This window comes from Gadus chalcogrammus, chromosome 20 (assembly GCF_026213295.1).
Source record: "Gadus chalcogrammus isolate NIFS_2021 chromosome 20, NIFS_Gcha_1.0, whole genome shotgun sequence".
NCBI classification, from domain to species: Eukaryota; Metazoa; Chordata; class Actinopteri; order Gadiformes; family Gadidae; genus Gadus; species Gadus chalcogrammus.
This window is the reverse complement of record NC_079431.1, coordinates 1,817,980-1,832,098: the sequence shown is the minus strand read 5'-3', so window position 1 is coordinate 1,832,098 and position 14,119 is coordinate 1,817,980. Positions and strand designations below refer to the sequence as shown.

Here is a 14,119-nt window from a genome sequence, read left to right as displayed (position 1 = left end):
GATGAATTGATGCATCAATTATTGACATTATAACATCTTTATTTAACTATTGAATTATAAAATAAAAGTAATATGGATCTATTTGCATCTCACGTCAGTAACAATAATTTAATTTTAATCGCAGCATTTAAGATTTGCGAATCGCTTTCTATTACATTGCGATGTTGGTTTGAATTCGATCAATTGTTCAGCCCTTATCACCATTGTGATAATGGTGAAGACGCCTACTGGCTAGGTGCACCAGCCAGTCGCGCCGCGGCTTAACAGACCTCCACAATGCTACCACCGGCCCTCTAAATCCACTAAGCCCATATTTTGGTTTCCACATGTATGTGTGGCGTTTGGCGTGCTCCTGCATACGGGCGTCTAAATGAGACGTTTATCCGGTGGGGGGCTGAGCCGGTCGCTGAGCCGGGCGGCGGGAAACCGCCCGCGACGCCGCGACGCGCACAACCGCCAGATTAGCCCGCCCGCTCGGATTGGCCGGCTGGATTTAAAGGTCACTTTAATCTCCCGCGTGTCAGAGAGCATCGGTCCCTCACAGACCGCGAAACGGGCAAGACGCGCAGAGATATGAACTATAAATAACTTAGAGACGGGATGATTCCGTGTTTATGACATATGACCGGATTTGAAAGAGCTGGAAATAAATCTGGAAATATGTGAATAAATACGTTTTTTTTTAATATATTAATTAATGTGTTCCTTTATTCATAAAACATACATAACCATATACACATATATAAATATACACATAGTATACACATACACATATATATATATATATATATAGTATACACATACACATATATATATATATATATGTGTATTCACATACACACATATATATATACAGTATGTGTATACGCAATACTGATACACACACACACACACACATATATATATATATTTATACCACGGTCTGCGGGAATACTCGATTCTGATTGGATGCAGGGTGTGCATTAACTCCTGATATACGGACACCTGGACAAGTAGTTCCGTCAAATTGTCTGTTTACCGTTCTCAATTAATGCGCTAGCTGGCGTATCGTCTCTAAAATAGTAGTAACCATAGCAACGGGAAACAAAACAAAGCCGAGCGGACTATAATACCTCCCGCTACCCTCCCGTTCTAAAGTCGTAGCTATGGCCCGTCCTAATTACTGGAGGAGTGAACAACGTTTCCGTTGCATGAGAACCCAACGGGCGTGTAATGGTGGTTCCGGGTATTAGTCAGACCCTCAGGCGTAACCAGGCAAACAAATGTATGTTTTGTGGAAAACTTTATATTCGGATTGTAAAACGCATGAAAATATAAATTAATGCTCTTAATTTGGTCACCGTTGGTAAGTGACCGTGGTATAAGCGGGATAATGCCCTTCGAGGTGTCCATTATCAGGAATTAATGGACTTCGCGGAGGCAACCGTCCTCCGCTTCGCGTCGGACGGTTCACGCCTCCACGTCGTCCATTAATTCCTGATAATGGACACCTCGTCGGGCATTATCCCTTACATATATATATATATATATATATATATATATATATATATATATATATATACACACACACACACACGCAGACACACACGCACACACAAACCACAACAAAACCATGACACTGAGTCCTAATCTAGTCTTGCTGGTGGACTTACGATGTTGCCCAGGCCCGACTCACACATGTCGAACACCACGGTGAGCTGCATGCCGGGCTCCCTGACGGCGTAGCGCTCCAGCCAGAACGCCACGTACTTCTTCTTGTCCACCACGGTCTTAGTGTCCTTCACGTGGAGCTTCACCTTGAACCAGACTGAGGAGATAGGAGAGAGGAGAGAGGAGAGGGTCAGAGGAGGAACCAGACTGAGGAGAGAGGAGAGAGGAGAGAGGGGAGGATCAGAGGAGGAACCAGACTGAGGAGAGAGGAGAGGATCAGAGGAGGAACCAGACTGAGGAGAGAGGAGAGAGGAGAGAGGAGAGGGTCAGAGGAGGAACCAGACTGAGGAGAAACTGAGAGGAGAAGTTCAGCTAAGGGTCAGAGGAGGAATTAACGTTCCTCCTCTCTGTGTCTTCCCAGTCTGGTTCCTCCTCTGACATGAGCCTCTCCTCTCTATGTCTCCCCAGTCTGGGTCAAGGGGAGTAGACAGAGCTTCAGGTCAGTAACAGGTCAGAGGAGGAACTAGAGGAGAGACTCTGGTGCTCACCTTCATACATAAGTAACAATGGTAATAAACGATCCATTACTGAACAAGACGTCCCCATGTCACAAGAACAGAACGTGGGTTCACTCAGTGCCCAGATGGATTGATTAGAGAGAACAAGATGTTACAGCAGAGTTTACTACGTACAGAGTTTGTTGCCTTCCTTATCGTAGCCGTGGAGAAAGACGGCGCCGGTGTCAAACATCCATCGGGGAATGCTGCTCTCCGTGAGATCTGTGACACACACAAACACACAAACAAACAAACACACAAACACACACCGTCACTTTTGCTCCTATCAGTTCATGATGTTTGTCACCTGTCAAACGCGTGCAAATCTCGACAAACACACAACAGTCGCTGGATATCAAAACCCCTTTCATCGGAATCCCAAAACAAACCCAGACTAATTTCATTTGGGAGTGTGCTGTGGTGTGGACTGTGTGCTATGTGTGGAAGCCAGGACACCGGGCGACAGGAACACAATAGGCCGTTGTTTTCGGATCCCGGGACGCACAAAGAGAACAGCCACTAACATTGAGCGCAACACGCCAACCATGTCAACAGCCACTCAGTTGTGTGTTCCAATGAACACAACATCAACTCCTACCGTTCAGCCCCAGCTCTTTCCGCCACTGGAAACTCTCGTCAATCATCTTCAAGGCATCGTCGATCACAAAGTTCCTCCACGTCAGGTAGCTGTCCACCAAGGCGTCATCCTTCAGCAGTCGGTCCACGTCCCTGGAATCGTACTTGTCTGGCGAATCTGCAGAATGTAACACAGTAGTTGTACATTCATACACACGCACAGGCATTGGTAATAACAACCTCTCCATTTGTATAGTCCCGAATAAGATGAAGATGGTTATGAATGGGAGGTGACTTAGTGTTTGATTAAATTGGTTATTACGAGTTCATAATGCATGTGTATTGTCTATTATGTGAGGTGGAAACCGTCTTCTGCGTTCAGTGCAAACACGGCATCCAGCACAACCGGGAAGTAATGCTCTGACCTCTGCAACCATCTCGTTATACATTTACAACCAAACTAAAAGCCATCAAGCCACCCCAAGAACAGACTGACAGCTTCCTCTACGGGTCACTTATTACCAGTTTACACCGGCGGTATTACCTTGCAGGAGTTCAGTCCTGAACCTCTCCCTGGTTTCCTCCACTCTGCAGGCGGTCTGTTGGGCAGACGTCAGAGCGTTAGTGAGGAAGACATGGGACACGTCAATAACAGGGCTCTGCTGGTGGTCTTGTTGTTGTTGTTACCTGCTCGGCTTCGGTCGGCTCCAGCTCGGCCATGTTCAAGTGTCCCCTGGTTCTCCTGCTGCTGCTGGTAGAGGGTGATTAGCTGTTGTCGGCTAGCATGGCTAACCCGGAATACTAGCGGACAGAATCAGTGCAGGAGGTTAATGCCGAGGGTCCGTCCTCTCGGTGGGGAAATGCTCTAACCCTGGCCACGCCTATCGCGAGATTTAATCTTATCCGCCTTCTCAGTTGACAAGCAACAAGCAACAAGTTTGTCGCTGACAGTGATGAGATTACGGGGAAACGAGATAAGAGACACGAGATACAGGAACCGCGTATTGTTCCACGCATGCAAACTTTTTGTTACTCAAGACATGATATAGAAATGTAGACTGTACTAGCTACCATAGAAATGTTGACATAGACGCTGGATTGACAGCTTTGACCCGTTGCGGAGACACGTCAACGACGCCGCCATATTGGAGAGGTCAAGACTGGCCTTTAGGCAAATCCAACGGGGGAGCTGTGTGTACTCTGGCTAAGAAACACTATAACGTTTACATTTCTAAACATATTTCAATGAGGCGTGTATATATTTATATTCATTCATGATATATATATTCTTATAAAATATTATTTATTTTATTTTTGTATTTATATTTCTGTGCTTCACATAGATCACATATCCTTGAATAAAAACGACTCAATGAAATCGATTGAGAAATGTAAACTAAAGTGCCTTTTATCGATTAAAATCCGCGGCTCGCCCGTACACTCGCATTGGTTCACGGGCCATTCTGTGCCTCCCCAATATGGCGGCTGCATTGACGTACAACGCGGATTCTATCTCTTATGTGTATGGTGGCTGCTGACTCAAATAACGCTACTACGCGTGAATAACAAACGATCACCCAGCATGCACTTCTGCGTTACAGGAAGCGCTCAAGTCAGCTTGGCGCCAGGCGCGTCATCCGCCGGCTTGGTCAACTTTAGCGCGTGAGCGTCCAGACTCTGGACGGGTTCAGAAAGTGTAATTCATGGTTCTGCCGGTTAGTTTTTAACGTTTTCTGTCATCGCACCAGTTAATACCTTGTCGATATTAAGCTCGCTTTTCACCAATTTGAGAAGTAGTAGTAACTGTCCCAAAGCGGTATAATGGATATAGAGACCAGGGACGCACGGGGACGTGCGTGTCATCTCCTGTCCTTCTGCGGAAGGTTTGGTTCATTGCAATGCAGGCGTGGTGGTGAAAGCAATGCATCCGAGATATCGTTCCGCAGCCTCAAGTTCAACACAGAGCAGAACTCTTTCCTGGCTGCGGATGACGTGCGTGTCCTATACAAAAAGCGTGCTGCAGATCTGAACATTGTAACATGTGCGTGTGTCTACGACCTGCAGACAAGAGTCAGTAGCCCGTTTATTTTGCTGAAGAAGGGCAATAAAGAGGGAAGCTACACCTACATCCTCCTCTCCCTCAACTGCGCTATGAAACAGGACACAAAGATGACGTTTAAACTGCCCTACCAGCTGAGCGAGAAGGTGCACATCATGCACGGCCCGGTAGTGTGGTGGACCCGTGCAGGGGTGGGCTTCTCCGCTTGTGTACAGGAGGGACGTGACGCAGGAGTGGTCAGACCGACACACGCCTGTCTGTCCCGTCCTCTGATTGGACTGCTACCTCTTCACAAAGGGGATGTGTTCGTACTTGGGCCGATGGCCGATCAGTTCCAGAAGGGCTTCTCCACAACGGAAATATCAGGACACCAAACACCGAGCCAGGGCCATGGCTGTCTGCTGGGGAGGGAGGAGCTGTTTGACCCCAGCGTGATGCTACCCCGCGCCTACCTCCCCATCACCCGGTCCCTCCTGGTGCTCCGGGCCGACGCCGAGGGCGGCGTGCCGACCGGCTCGTCGGTCGTCGCGGCGACCTCTGAGAAGCAGCTGGTCCGCTTCGAGGACGGCGTTCCCCGAGACGTCTGCCCGCTCCCCTTCGACGCCCCCGAGGACCTCCGTGTGGCCGACACCGGGAGGAACGGCCGCCTGATCGCGGTCTCCTTCGACCAGGGCCACGTCGCCGCGGTCTGGGAGGACGCCTTCCAGGTAGGGTGCCCCTCTAACGTCCGTTCAGGGGTCCCCACACCTTACAGGTGGCATGGGGCTCACGAGGTAGAGCGGGTCGGCTGGTAACCGGAAGGTCGCTAGTTCGATCCCCGGCTCCTCCTAACCGAGTGTCGAGGTGTCCCTGAGCGAGACGCCTCGCCCTGACTGCTCCCGACGAGCTGGCTGTCGCCCTGCGGGGCTGACTCCGCCGTCGGTGTGTGAATGTGCGATTCTCTAAGTTACAATCGACCATGTGATTGGCCGGCGGACTATCGTTCTCCTAGGTGGCGGCCCATTGGTCCCTGGTGCGGTCCGTCCATGTGGAGGACTTCCTGGGCTGCGGGACGGAGCAGCTGCTGTTGGTGTTTGAGGAGGAGGAGGAGGAGGAGGAGGAGGACGGGACGGGACGTCCGGTCGAGAGGTTCCTCCTCACAGACCTCTGTGGCATCTCCTTATCGGTGAGGTCGCAGGTCATCATGTGGCATCACGTCACGCTGAGTGTGTGTACGGGAGACGTGTGTGTGTTTGGTCTCAGGTTAGTGTCTTGTGTGTTTCCCTTGTAGAGTGGTCAGAAGAACAGGGAGGCCTCTGCGTCTCTCCCCGCGGGACACAACCACCTGCTCACCTTCCAGGCCCTAGAGTCAAGGCTCCAGGTGGAGACACACGCCTCTTGCTGTTGTTGTATGGTTGTGTTGTATTGTGTTGTTGTTGTGTCATTATTGTGACATACTTCATCCTTAAACTTGCTGTGAGTCAGATTCTGTGTTTTTGGAACAAATCCGGAGCTTTGAATCTGAGATCCATGTATGGGGTCCAACCGTAGCTCACAAACTGTGTGTGTGTGTGTGTGCATGTGTGTGTGCGCGAGCGCTGTGTGTTTGTGTGCGCTCGCTGTGTGTTTGTGCGTGTGTTCATGGGTATGTGTGCGTGCGTGTCTGTGCTTGAATGCGTGCGTCTCTGTATGTGTGTGCGTGAGCGCATGGATGTTTGTGTGTACTTGACGTGTGTGTGTGTGTGTGGGTGTATCTGCGTGTGTGTGTTTGTGTGTGTGTGTGTCTGCAGAGTGGTCTGTCGGTGGTCCAGGCCCTCCGGAGCGACGAGCGGCTGAAGCAGAGGGTCCTCCTGCAGGCCCTCCAGGCCCTCTCAGACATGGTCTCTGGGAGGGAGACGATCCTCACGCCCCCTGAGCAGGTACACACAGCCCTGGCTCACACACCCTGAGCAGGTCCAGTGTGTGTCGGTACAGCCCTGGCTCACACACCCTGAGAAGGTCCAGTGTGTGTCGGCACAGCCCTGGCTCACACACCCTGAGCAGGTCCAGTGTGTGTCGGTACAGCCCTGGCTCACACACCCTGAGCAGGTCCAGTGTGTGTCGGTACAGCCCTGGCTCACACATCCTGAGCAGGTCCAGTGTGTGTCGGTACAGCCCTGGCTCACACACCCTGAGCAGGTCCAGTGTGTGTCGGTACAGCCCTGGCTCCTACACCTCCGGGCATTGTGTTGAACAAACACGGCCCGATTAAGGATCAAACCGCCTTTTTATTCTGAGAAAACAACCAGGGTGGCGTTTGTCAGACTCCAAGTAAGAGGTCGCTTTAAGCAGCTGTTTGGAACGGCTCCTTAGCGGGTTGTGAATATTCATGAGGACACCTGGGACTGTGTGGCCGTTCAGCTCTCCCTAATTAAGGCCCGCTGCCGGCCTGTCGGTTCAGGCAGTACAGTAACATCTCACTGCGCCATTAACCTCGGCTGGCCTCTCATGGAGCACTTGGTGTTTGTGATGGCGCCGTTGGTACTGAAGTGCTGCTTCAAAGCTGAAGTGCAAAAGCAGATGTATTTACTGAAACGCAAAAGAACAAAACTGAAGGGAATTAAATGTGTGGGTGTTCTGGGATTCATGTGATACAAGGAAGTAGCCACCGTGGATGATTATAGCCTAGTCTGTCTCTTTCTCTCTCTCTCTGTCTGTCTGTGTCTCTCTCTCTCTGTCTGTCTGTGTCTCTCTCTCTCTGTTTTTCTCTCTCTCTCTCTCTCTCTCTCTCTCTCTCTCTCTCTCTCTCTCTCTCTCTCTCTCTCTCTCTCTCTCTCTCTCTCTCTCTCCAGGAGGGCCTGTTCTCTCTGTGGGACGAGGAGGCTGAAGCAGAGGAGGTCTGTGACGAGGAGATGCAGGTGGATTCTCCGGAGGGTCAGGTGATGTCCTCCGGACCCCGGCTGGAGAGGCTGTGGCATCGCTTCGTTGACGACCACCTGGTGGTGGGCGCCATGGTGACGGTGGACGGCTCTAGGTAAGGCCCGTGTGGACGACACTCTAGCCGTGTTCGAAATCGTTCCCTATTCACTCACTCACTATTCCCTATATAGTGTTCATGATATAGTGCACTATATAGGGAACGAACAAACGAGAACTCGGACACTACGCTGAACATTTCTAAATGTCATGTGCGTCAGTGAATGCGCCAGGTATTTGTGTGACGCAGACAGACGCGCCCACATCATGTAAACAAACCGGGCACTCTCGAGGAAAGCTGGAGGTTGTATTGATGTTGAATGTTACATTTCCTTGATCAAGGTTTTTTTCAATTAATTTTGAATGTTACATTTTCTATGTTAAATCCCAAATAAATTGTTGACATTTCTAAACGAAAGCCGGAGACTCCATCATTAAATGTATTCGTTTTCGCGGTTATTCAGCTTCTTGTTCTGCTCCGGAAAAACATGACCGCATTGCATTGTGGTATACGGGAGTAACATGTAGGGGACATCGTACACTCAAATTTTGGGTATTTTAAGTGCGCTATTTAGTGCATGAAATTAACCACTGAGAATTCGAACACCACTACAAAATGGCGAGCACCCTTATATAGTGCACTATATCCGTGATAGGGAATGATTTTGAACACGGCTTCTGTCAGGCTGACTCAGAGCGGCATGTGGCTCAGGAGGCAGAGCGGGTTGGCTGGTAACCGGAAGGTTGCTAGTTCGATCCCCGGCTCCTCCTAGTTGAGTGTCGAGGTGTCCCTGAGCGAGACGCCTCACCCTGACTGCTCCCGACGAGCTGGCTGTCCCCTTGCGTGGCTGACTCCGCCGTCGGTGGAATGTGTGTATGAATGGGTGAACGTTGGGCAATATTGCAAAGCGTTTTGAGTGGCCACCTGTTGGAAAAGCGCTGTGTAAACGCAGTCCATTTACCATTTACTACATGTGCAGTTCCCCAAGTCGGAGGCAGCAGCTTTCTGAGATATGATCCATTAAACACACACGAGCCAGCTGGCCTGCCTCACTCTCACTAACACCGTCAGTATGATCGTAGTGTGGCCGTATGTCGTTGGAAGCTCTCTGTCCTCACCCCCTGGGGAGCCCAGCCGCGTGTTTGTCACAAGACGGAACCGGCGGTCTTATTACTTCGCTGCGTGGGGGTCTCTTCCCGTTATCAAACGGAGGGAGGCCAGGCCCGACGTGTTCACAGCGTCTGATTAGAAGGCGCTCTCTTGTTTGTTCGCCGGCTCTGTGTTTTTAATGCCGCTGCCCTGTTGTCTTTGGTCTCCCCGTCATGTCGGGCTGCTGCCCGCCCGCCGCCACCGCCAGGTGGTCACCATGGCAACGCGTTTATCAAATAACCCCTCGGAGCACCGAGAAACAATCAGATTCTCTGTGTCTCCGTCCCCCCCCTGTTCGCTCCCTCTCTCGCTCCAGCTGAAGAACCTGGGGAGGACGCTTCTGTTATGGCGGGGGGGGGGAACTGTTTGTGTGTGCGTGTCAGTGTCTGTCGGTTTATGTGGGCGTGTGTGTGGGTGTTTTTAGTGTCACTGGTGTAGTCCAGGCAGACTGGGGCTGGCTTTGTTGCAACAAAACCACTACCTCGACTCACTGAAACATATTCTTACTCTCTATCTCTCTCTGTCTATCTCTCTCTCTCTCTGTCTCTCTCTCTCTGTTTCCCTCCCTCCCTCCCTACCTCTTCCCCCTCCCCTCTCCCCTCTCCATCACCCCCCTCCTCCCTGTAATCGATTCCCACCAGCGAAGCCATCCTCCCGGGCGCCCAGCATGTGATTGTTAGCGGTGTGTTATTTATTTCTCCCCCTCTCTGTGTTGTTCCAGCCCAGTGGACTGTGTGAGTTTATCCCTCCTGACAAACGCCGGCCGAGGCTCGGCGCCCGCAGCCCTCCAGACCCGCAGCCAAGTGTTCCCGCTCCCCTCCCCCTCCTCCTCCTCCTCCCCCCCCCCGGGGCCCGCGGCCAAGAGAGGCAAGGCGGACCCCGACGACGGACCCGACCGCAGCGCCCCCGGGCCGCCGCGGCGGCTGGCCGTTACCGCGGCGACCCGGCTGACGTCTCTGCTGACCCGGGGCCGGGTCAAGTGCCCGGTCACGCTCCGGTACGTCCGGAGAGAGGTGACCCCCGCGGGGAGACCAGCTCTCCGGAGAGAGACCGCCCCCGGGGAGAGACCGGTGCAGGCGGCCCTCCAGTGCGGTCAGGTGACCCTGGATATCCGGACGGACTTCCACGGCGGCGCGCTGACCGACCCCGCCCTCGCCACGGGTAAGGCGGGGCGATGGGCTGTGGTCAAAACTTTATTGAAACGCTGTTTTGGATGATTTCACGTTTTTATAGTTAACATGATTGAAAAATGTCGCTTATATTTTCGCAGTTGAAACATCGGTCAGGGAAGCGTCATCCTGTAGTATTCTGTCCCACTGTTATATGTGTCGAATATTTATATTTTCTGACAATTTCAGTGACTATATGAAGAGGTTTTTTCTCCCTATATGCAACAAGTTCCTCGTTGTTCAAGGAAAGCCTTCACTGTTTGACCTTTAAAACACAATGGGGAACTCCCTGTCCACTTCCTGTTAACTTGAAGAGCCTCCGTTTAGTTCTTCCAAGGTAGATCTCCCTTCTGACTACACTCTCTCTCGGTTGTTGTTATTTATGTTTTTAAGTCCAAAACATTAATGTAATCTAAAGGGAACCCATGGTTCCGTCCTACAGAGGGCGCTACAGTGTCCAACCTATCGGTTATTTGCGTTAACTCCTTCCTGTTTGCTCTGTATACATCAAACCACAAAAAATCGTCAGATAAAAAACTAGATTGGAGTATTTACAGAATTTCAGTATCTACAGAATCCATCCTGTATCCAAAAATCCAAAACGTCGGTACCATCGTGCGGTCAGCTCCCTGCAGACCCCTGTCTCCAACACCTCTAAGTGCCCCCAACAGCCTCTCTCCCCCCCCCCACCCCCCAGAGGAGGGCCTGCTGAGTGCGCTGTCGGTGCTGGACCGCTGGCTCTTCCTGCTGGACTCCCCCCATCACAGCCTGGGCGACATGGAGGACTGGATTCAGAAGGCCGCCTGCTGCACCAGGTCGAAGGTCAACCCTCGGTACCTGGTGACCCACCCCCAGGGAGCGGCCGCCGCCATGTTGCTCCGCTGGAGCCCCGCCTCCCCGTTCCGGGGGGAGCTCTCGGTACACGGCAGGTGATTGGACAGTAGGATGGTATTGGGGGCGGGGTAAAGGACTGTTGATGAAGGGTTGGTGCAGCGCTGTCATGAGTACGACGACAATTTGACTAGGACGAAATTAGATTTATTTATTGCAACTAACGGACGGTCTTTAAACATGCCACTGGGCTTTGTGACGTATATTTATAGCGGTAGTGATTCCTCATGGACACACGGGATTCTACGGCCCTCAACAGCTCCGCAGTGATGTTTCGGCGGGCGTGTTGCAGAGTTGTGCTTGGTCATTTGGTTTCAAGTCAAGGCCGTACGAAATCGAATGGGTTTTATTATGCATTAATTACGACACAATTTGCTAATTGCAGAGTCCAATATGCACTTAATTGTGCGTCTGTGTTTTGGTTCTGACGGTAAACCAGGGGAGACGAAGCACGACCAATGGGGCTTTCTGAATTGTCTTGAATGAGTATGAATTATTTATTAGCCCTTATGCGTTCCCGTCAATCCACGTCTGTAACTCATTTAGCAAAACAAATTTGGCAACTGTAATTCGAAGGCGAGGAGTTGCTCTTTAGTAATACTCTGCGGTGCATAGCGGAGGGACTGGCTGTTCGTTCTTTAATTACATCGTACAAATAAACGCTTGCCCTGAGTTCACATGCATGGGTTCTTGAGAAAGGGTAAACTATACACACCAAAGGTTAGAACGGGATTATGCCCATTTGTTTGGTATCCTTTATAATAATGAAAATTGTAATGACATGTGTAGAATCAATATTCACCCGTAATACGATTACAGCCCTATACCAAGAGACATCTAAGACAAATGGGTTGGTTCTACATCCCGGCCCTGGTTTAGCTTTGAGACGGGTAGGACTTAATACCTCAAGGTGAATCAGGTCTCCTGGGCAGAAGACTGCATCGTTCAAGAAGGAATTAAAGGGAAAGTATTCAATGCGGATTCCGAAAAACATGACTTGTTTTATCGTCAATTAGCTGTTAGCGAAGAAAACCATCTCAAGGAATAACTGGGAGACCTCCTTTTCGAGGTCCCACATAGGGCTGCGCGATATATTGTTTTTGGAATGAAATTGTGATACGAGCATGTGCGATAATCGTATTGCTGGACGTTTGATATGAAGAAGAAAAGGTTATTATTTTAAAATAACAATGAATAATCAACATGAGAGTTCGATGCTAGGGAGGGACATGCACAGTGAAACATCAATCACCGATGTGGTTGATCAGTTTATTATCAGACAACCAAAGCAGTCGTAGATCGATACTTCAAAATGAGCCAGCAAATAGATTAAATTCCCAAGAGAACAACAACAACGTCAGTTGTATGGAATTATCTTGATTACAGCAAAGACCACGATGACCAGAAACAGGTGCTGTGTCGAGGGTGCCTTGCAATCATTGCCACGACAAAAGGCAACACGACTAACCTCTCTCCCCATTTAATTCGCCACCACAAAACTCTGTACAGCGAGGGTAGAGTGCGACAAAACCACATCATTATACAATGATAAATATTATTATATATTATATTATTATTATTTAATAAAAAATAAAAAAAAGGATTTTATCCCGCAATACGTTTTGCAGAAAGGCAAAATATCTCAATCCGATTTCTGTTCCAATATCGTGTGCCCGCCCCCCCCCAGACTCTCTCCTCACCTCTCTGTCCCCCCCCCCCCCCCCAGCCGGCTGCAGGCGCTGCAGTTCCTGGAGCGGCTCTGTGGCTTCCTGCTGGCATCCTGCAGCGTGCGGCTCCTGGGGGACCCCGAGCCCCAAGCGGGGCCCCGGGCCCTGGCCCTCGCCCTGGAGGCAGAGGCCCTCCTGCTGAGGGGGGGCGCCTCGTCCCTGCTGAGCGGTGAGGAGGAGGAGGAGAGGCCGGGGCCCCCAGACGACCCCCCTGAGGAGGAGGAGCGCGCCCGGCGCAGGCGGGAGTGGGAGGAGGAGCTGGGGCGGAGCCGGCGGCGGCTCAGCCCCCCGGTGGACGCGGCGCGGTACTGCAGCCTGACCCGGGGGCTGTGTGAGGTGCAGCGGCGGGCCGACGTGGCGGCTCTGCTGCTGGGCCGGACGGGGTCATGTGACCCGGCGCTGCGGCGGTAGAACGGCCAGGCCCGGTGAGACGGTGGCCACGCCCACGGAGAGACCGTGGCCACGCCCACGGAGAGACGGCGACCACGCCCACGGAGAGACTGCGACCGCGCCCACAGAGACGGCGGCCACGCCCACGGAGAGACAGTGGCCACGCCCACAGAGACGCCGACCACGCCCACGGAGACGGCAACCACGCCCAAACCTGAGAGGCTGTTGTTGTGGATCAGTGGGGGCGGGTGATACATGCGATCGGCTCCTCCTTCTCCTCCGAATAAACCCTCTTTGATACCCGAGCGGATGTGTTGTGCTCATGGTGAACCCTGACAGAAATATTGAGCCTCTGGTAACCGAGGCACATTGCGATGTGCCGATGTGCCAGTGTGTGCCTAGCCTTTTAGACCTCCTCTTGGGACCCCCCCTTCCCAAACACGCACACACATGTCCCCCCCCCCTCCTGTTGGCTGGGGGTGTGTGCAGCAGATCAACCCAGTCGCCCATGGGGACCCCCCCGGGTCCTAAAGCCTCGAAACTGTTGGATTCAAGGTCCCAAATCTGATAGCGGGCTCATCGTGTGTGTGTGTGTGTGTGTGTGTGTGTGTGTGTGTGTGTGTGTGTGTGTGTGTGTGTGTGTGTGTGTGTGTGTGTGTGTGTGTGTGTGTGTGTGTGTGTGTGTGTGTGTGTGTGTGTGTGTGTGTGACACAGCTGAATCCCTGCTGTTTGTCGCTGGTGGAACCTCGCTGATGTCGAGCCGTGAGTTCCACCGTAGCGCCACAGCCCCCAACGGCCGCTCTGGGCTTCAGCTAACGGTGAAAGCTTTTAGCACCACCTCTCACTCAGGGCTCGGCCGTAACTCTGTTAAATGTCTTAGAAACAACAAGACAACAACAACAAACTCAGATATTCTGCGTCCCACGCCGCGGCCGTAAGTGCTGGTATTTAAAGCTCTTTCCTTTGTGAACCCGTAGCCTTAAAACCTTGAATACAGAAATAAAGAGACAGGTGTA

At 51.6% G+C, this 14,119-nt stretch overlaps 2 protein-coding genes across 3 annotated transcripts in view; one reads left to right on the top strand and one right to left on the bottom strand.

Annotated features, from left to right (window-relative positions):
- Positions 1 to 3,824, bottom strand: part of mospd2 (motile sperm domain containing 2) — an 18,980-nt gene extending 15,156 nt beyond the window's left edge. Inside the window, exons 1-5 of the mRNA XM_056579813.1 lie at positions 3,471 to 3,824; positions 3,328 to 3,382; positions 2,806 to 2,961; positions 2,343 to 2,429; positions 1,653 to 1,807 (exon numbers count right to left, since the gene is read on the bottom strand). Of these exons, the coding sequence (XP_056435788.1) occupies positions 1,653 to 1,807; positions 2,343 to 2,429; positions 2,806 to 2,961; positions 3,328 to 3,382; positions 3,471 to 3,503 (486 nt within the window). The 5' untranslated portion in view covers positions 3,504 to 3,824. The remainder of the gene's footprint in view (positions 1 to 1,652; positions 1,808 to 2,342; positions 2,430 to 2,805; positions 2,962 to 3,327; positions 3,383 to 3,470) is intronic.
- Positions 3,462 to 14,119, top strand: fancb (FA complementation group B). Of its 2 annotated transcripts, none has more exons than XM_056579810.1 (8): positions 3,462 to 5,549; positions 5,834 to 6,007; positions 6,113 to 6,202; positions 6,612 to 6,740; positions 7,653 to 7,834; positions 9,648 to 10,087; positions 10,793 to 11,024; positions 12,713 to 14,119. In XM_056579810.1, exons 1-8 carry the CDS (start codon positions 4,605 to 4,607, stop codon positions 13,122 to 13,124), a joined length of 2,604 nt encoding a protein of 867 aa, XP_056435785.1. In that variant the 5' UTR covers positions 3,462 to 4,604; the 3' UTR covers positions 13,125 to 14,119. The 2 variants fall into 2 exon arrangements, with proteins under 2 accessions (XP_056435785.1, XP_056435786.1); XM_056579811.1 differs by having other exon boundaries at positions 10,793 to 11,013; positions 12,713 to 12,976.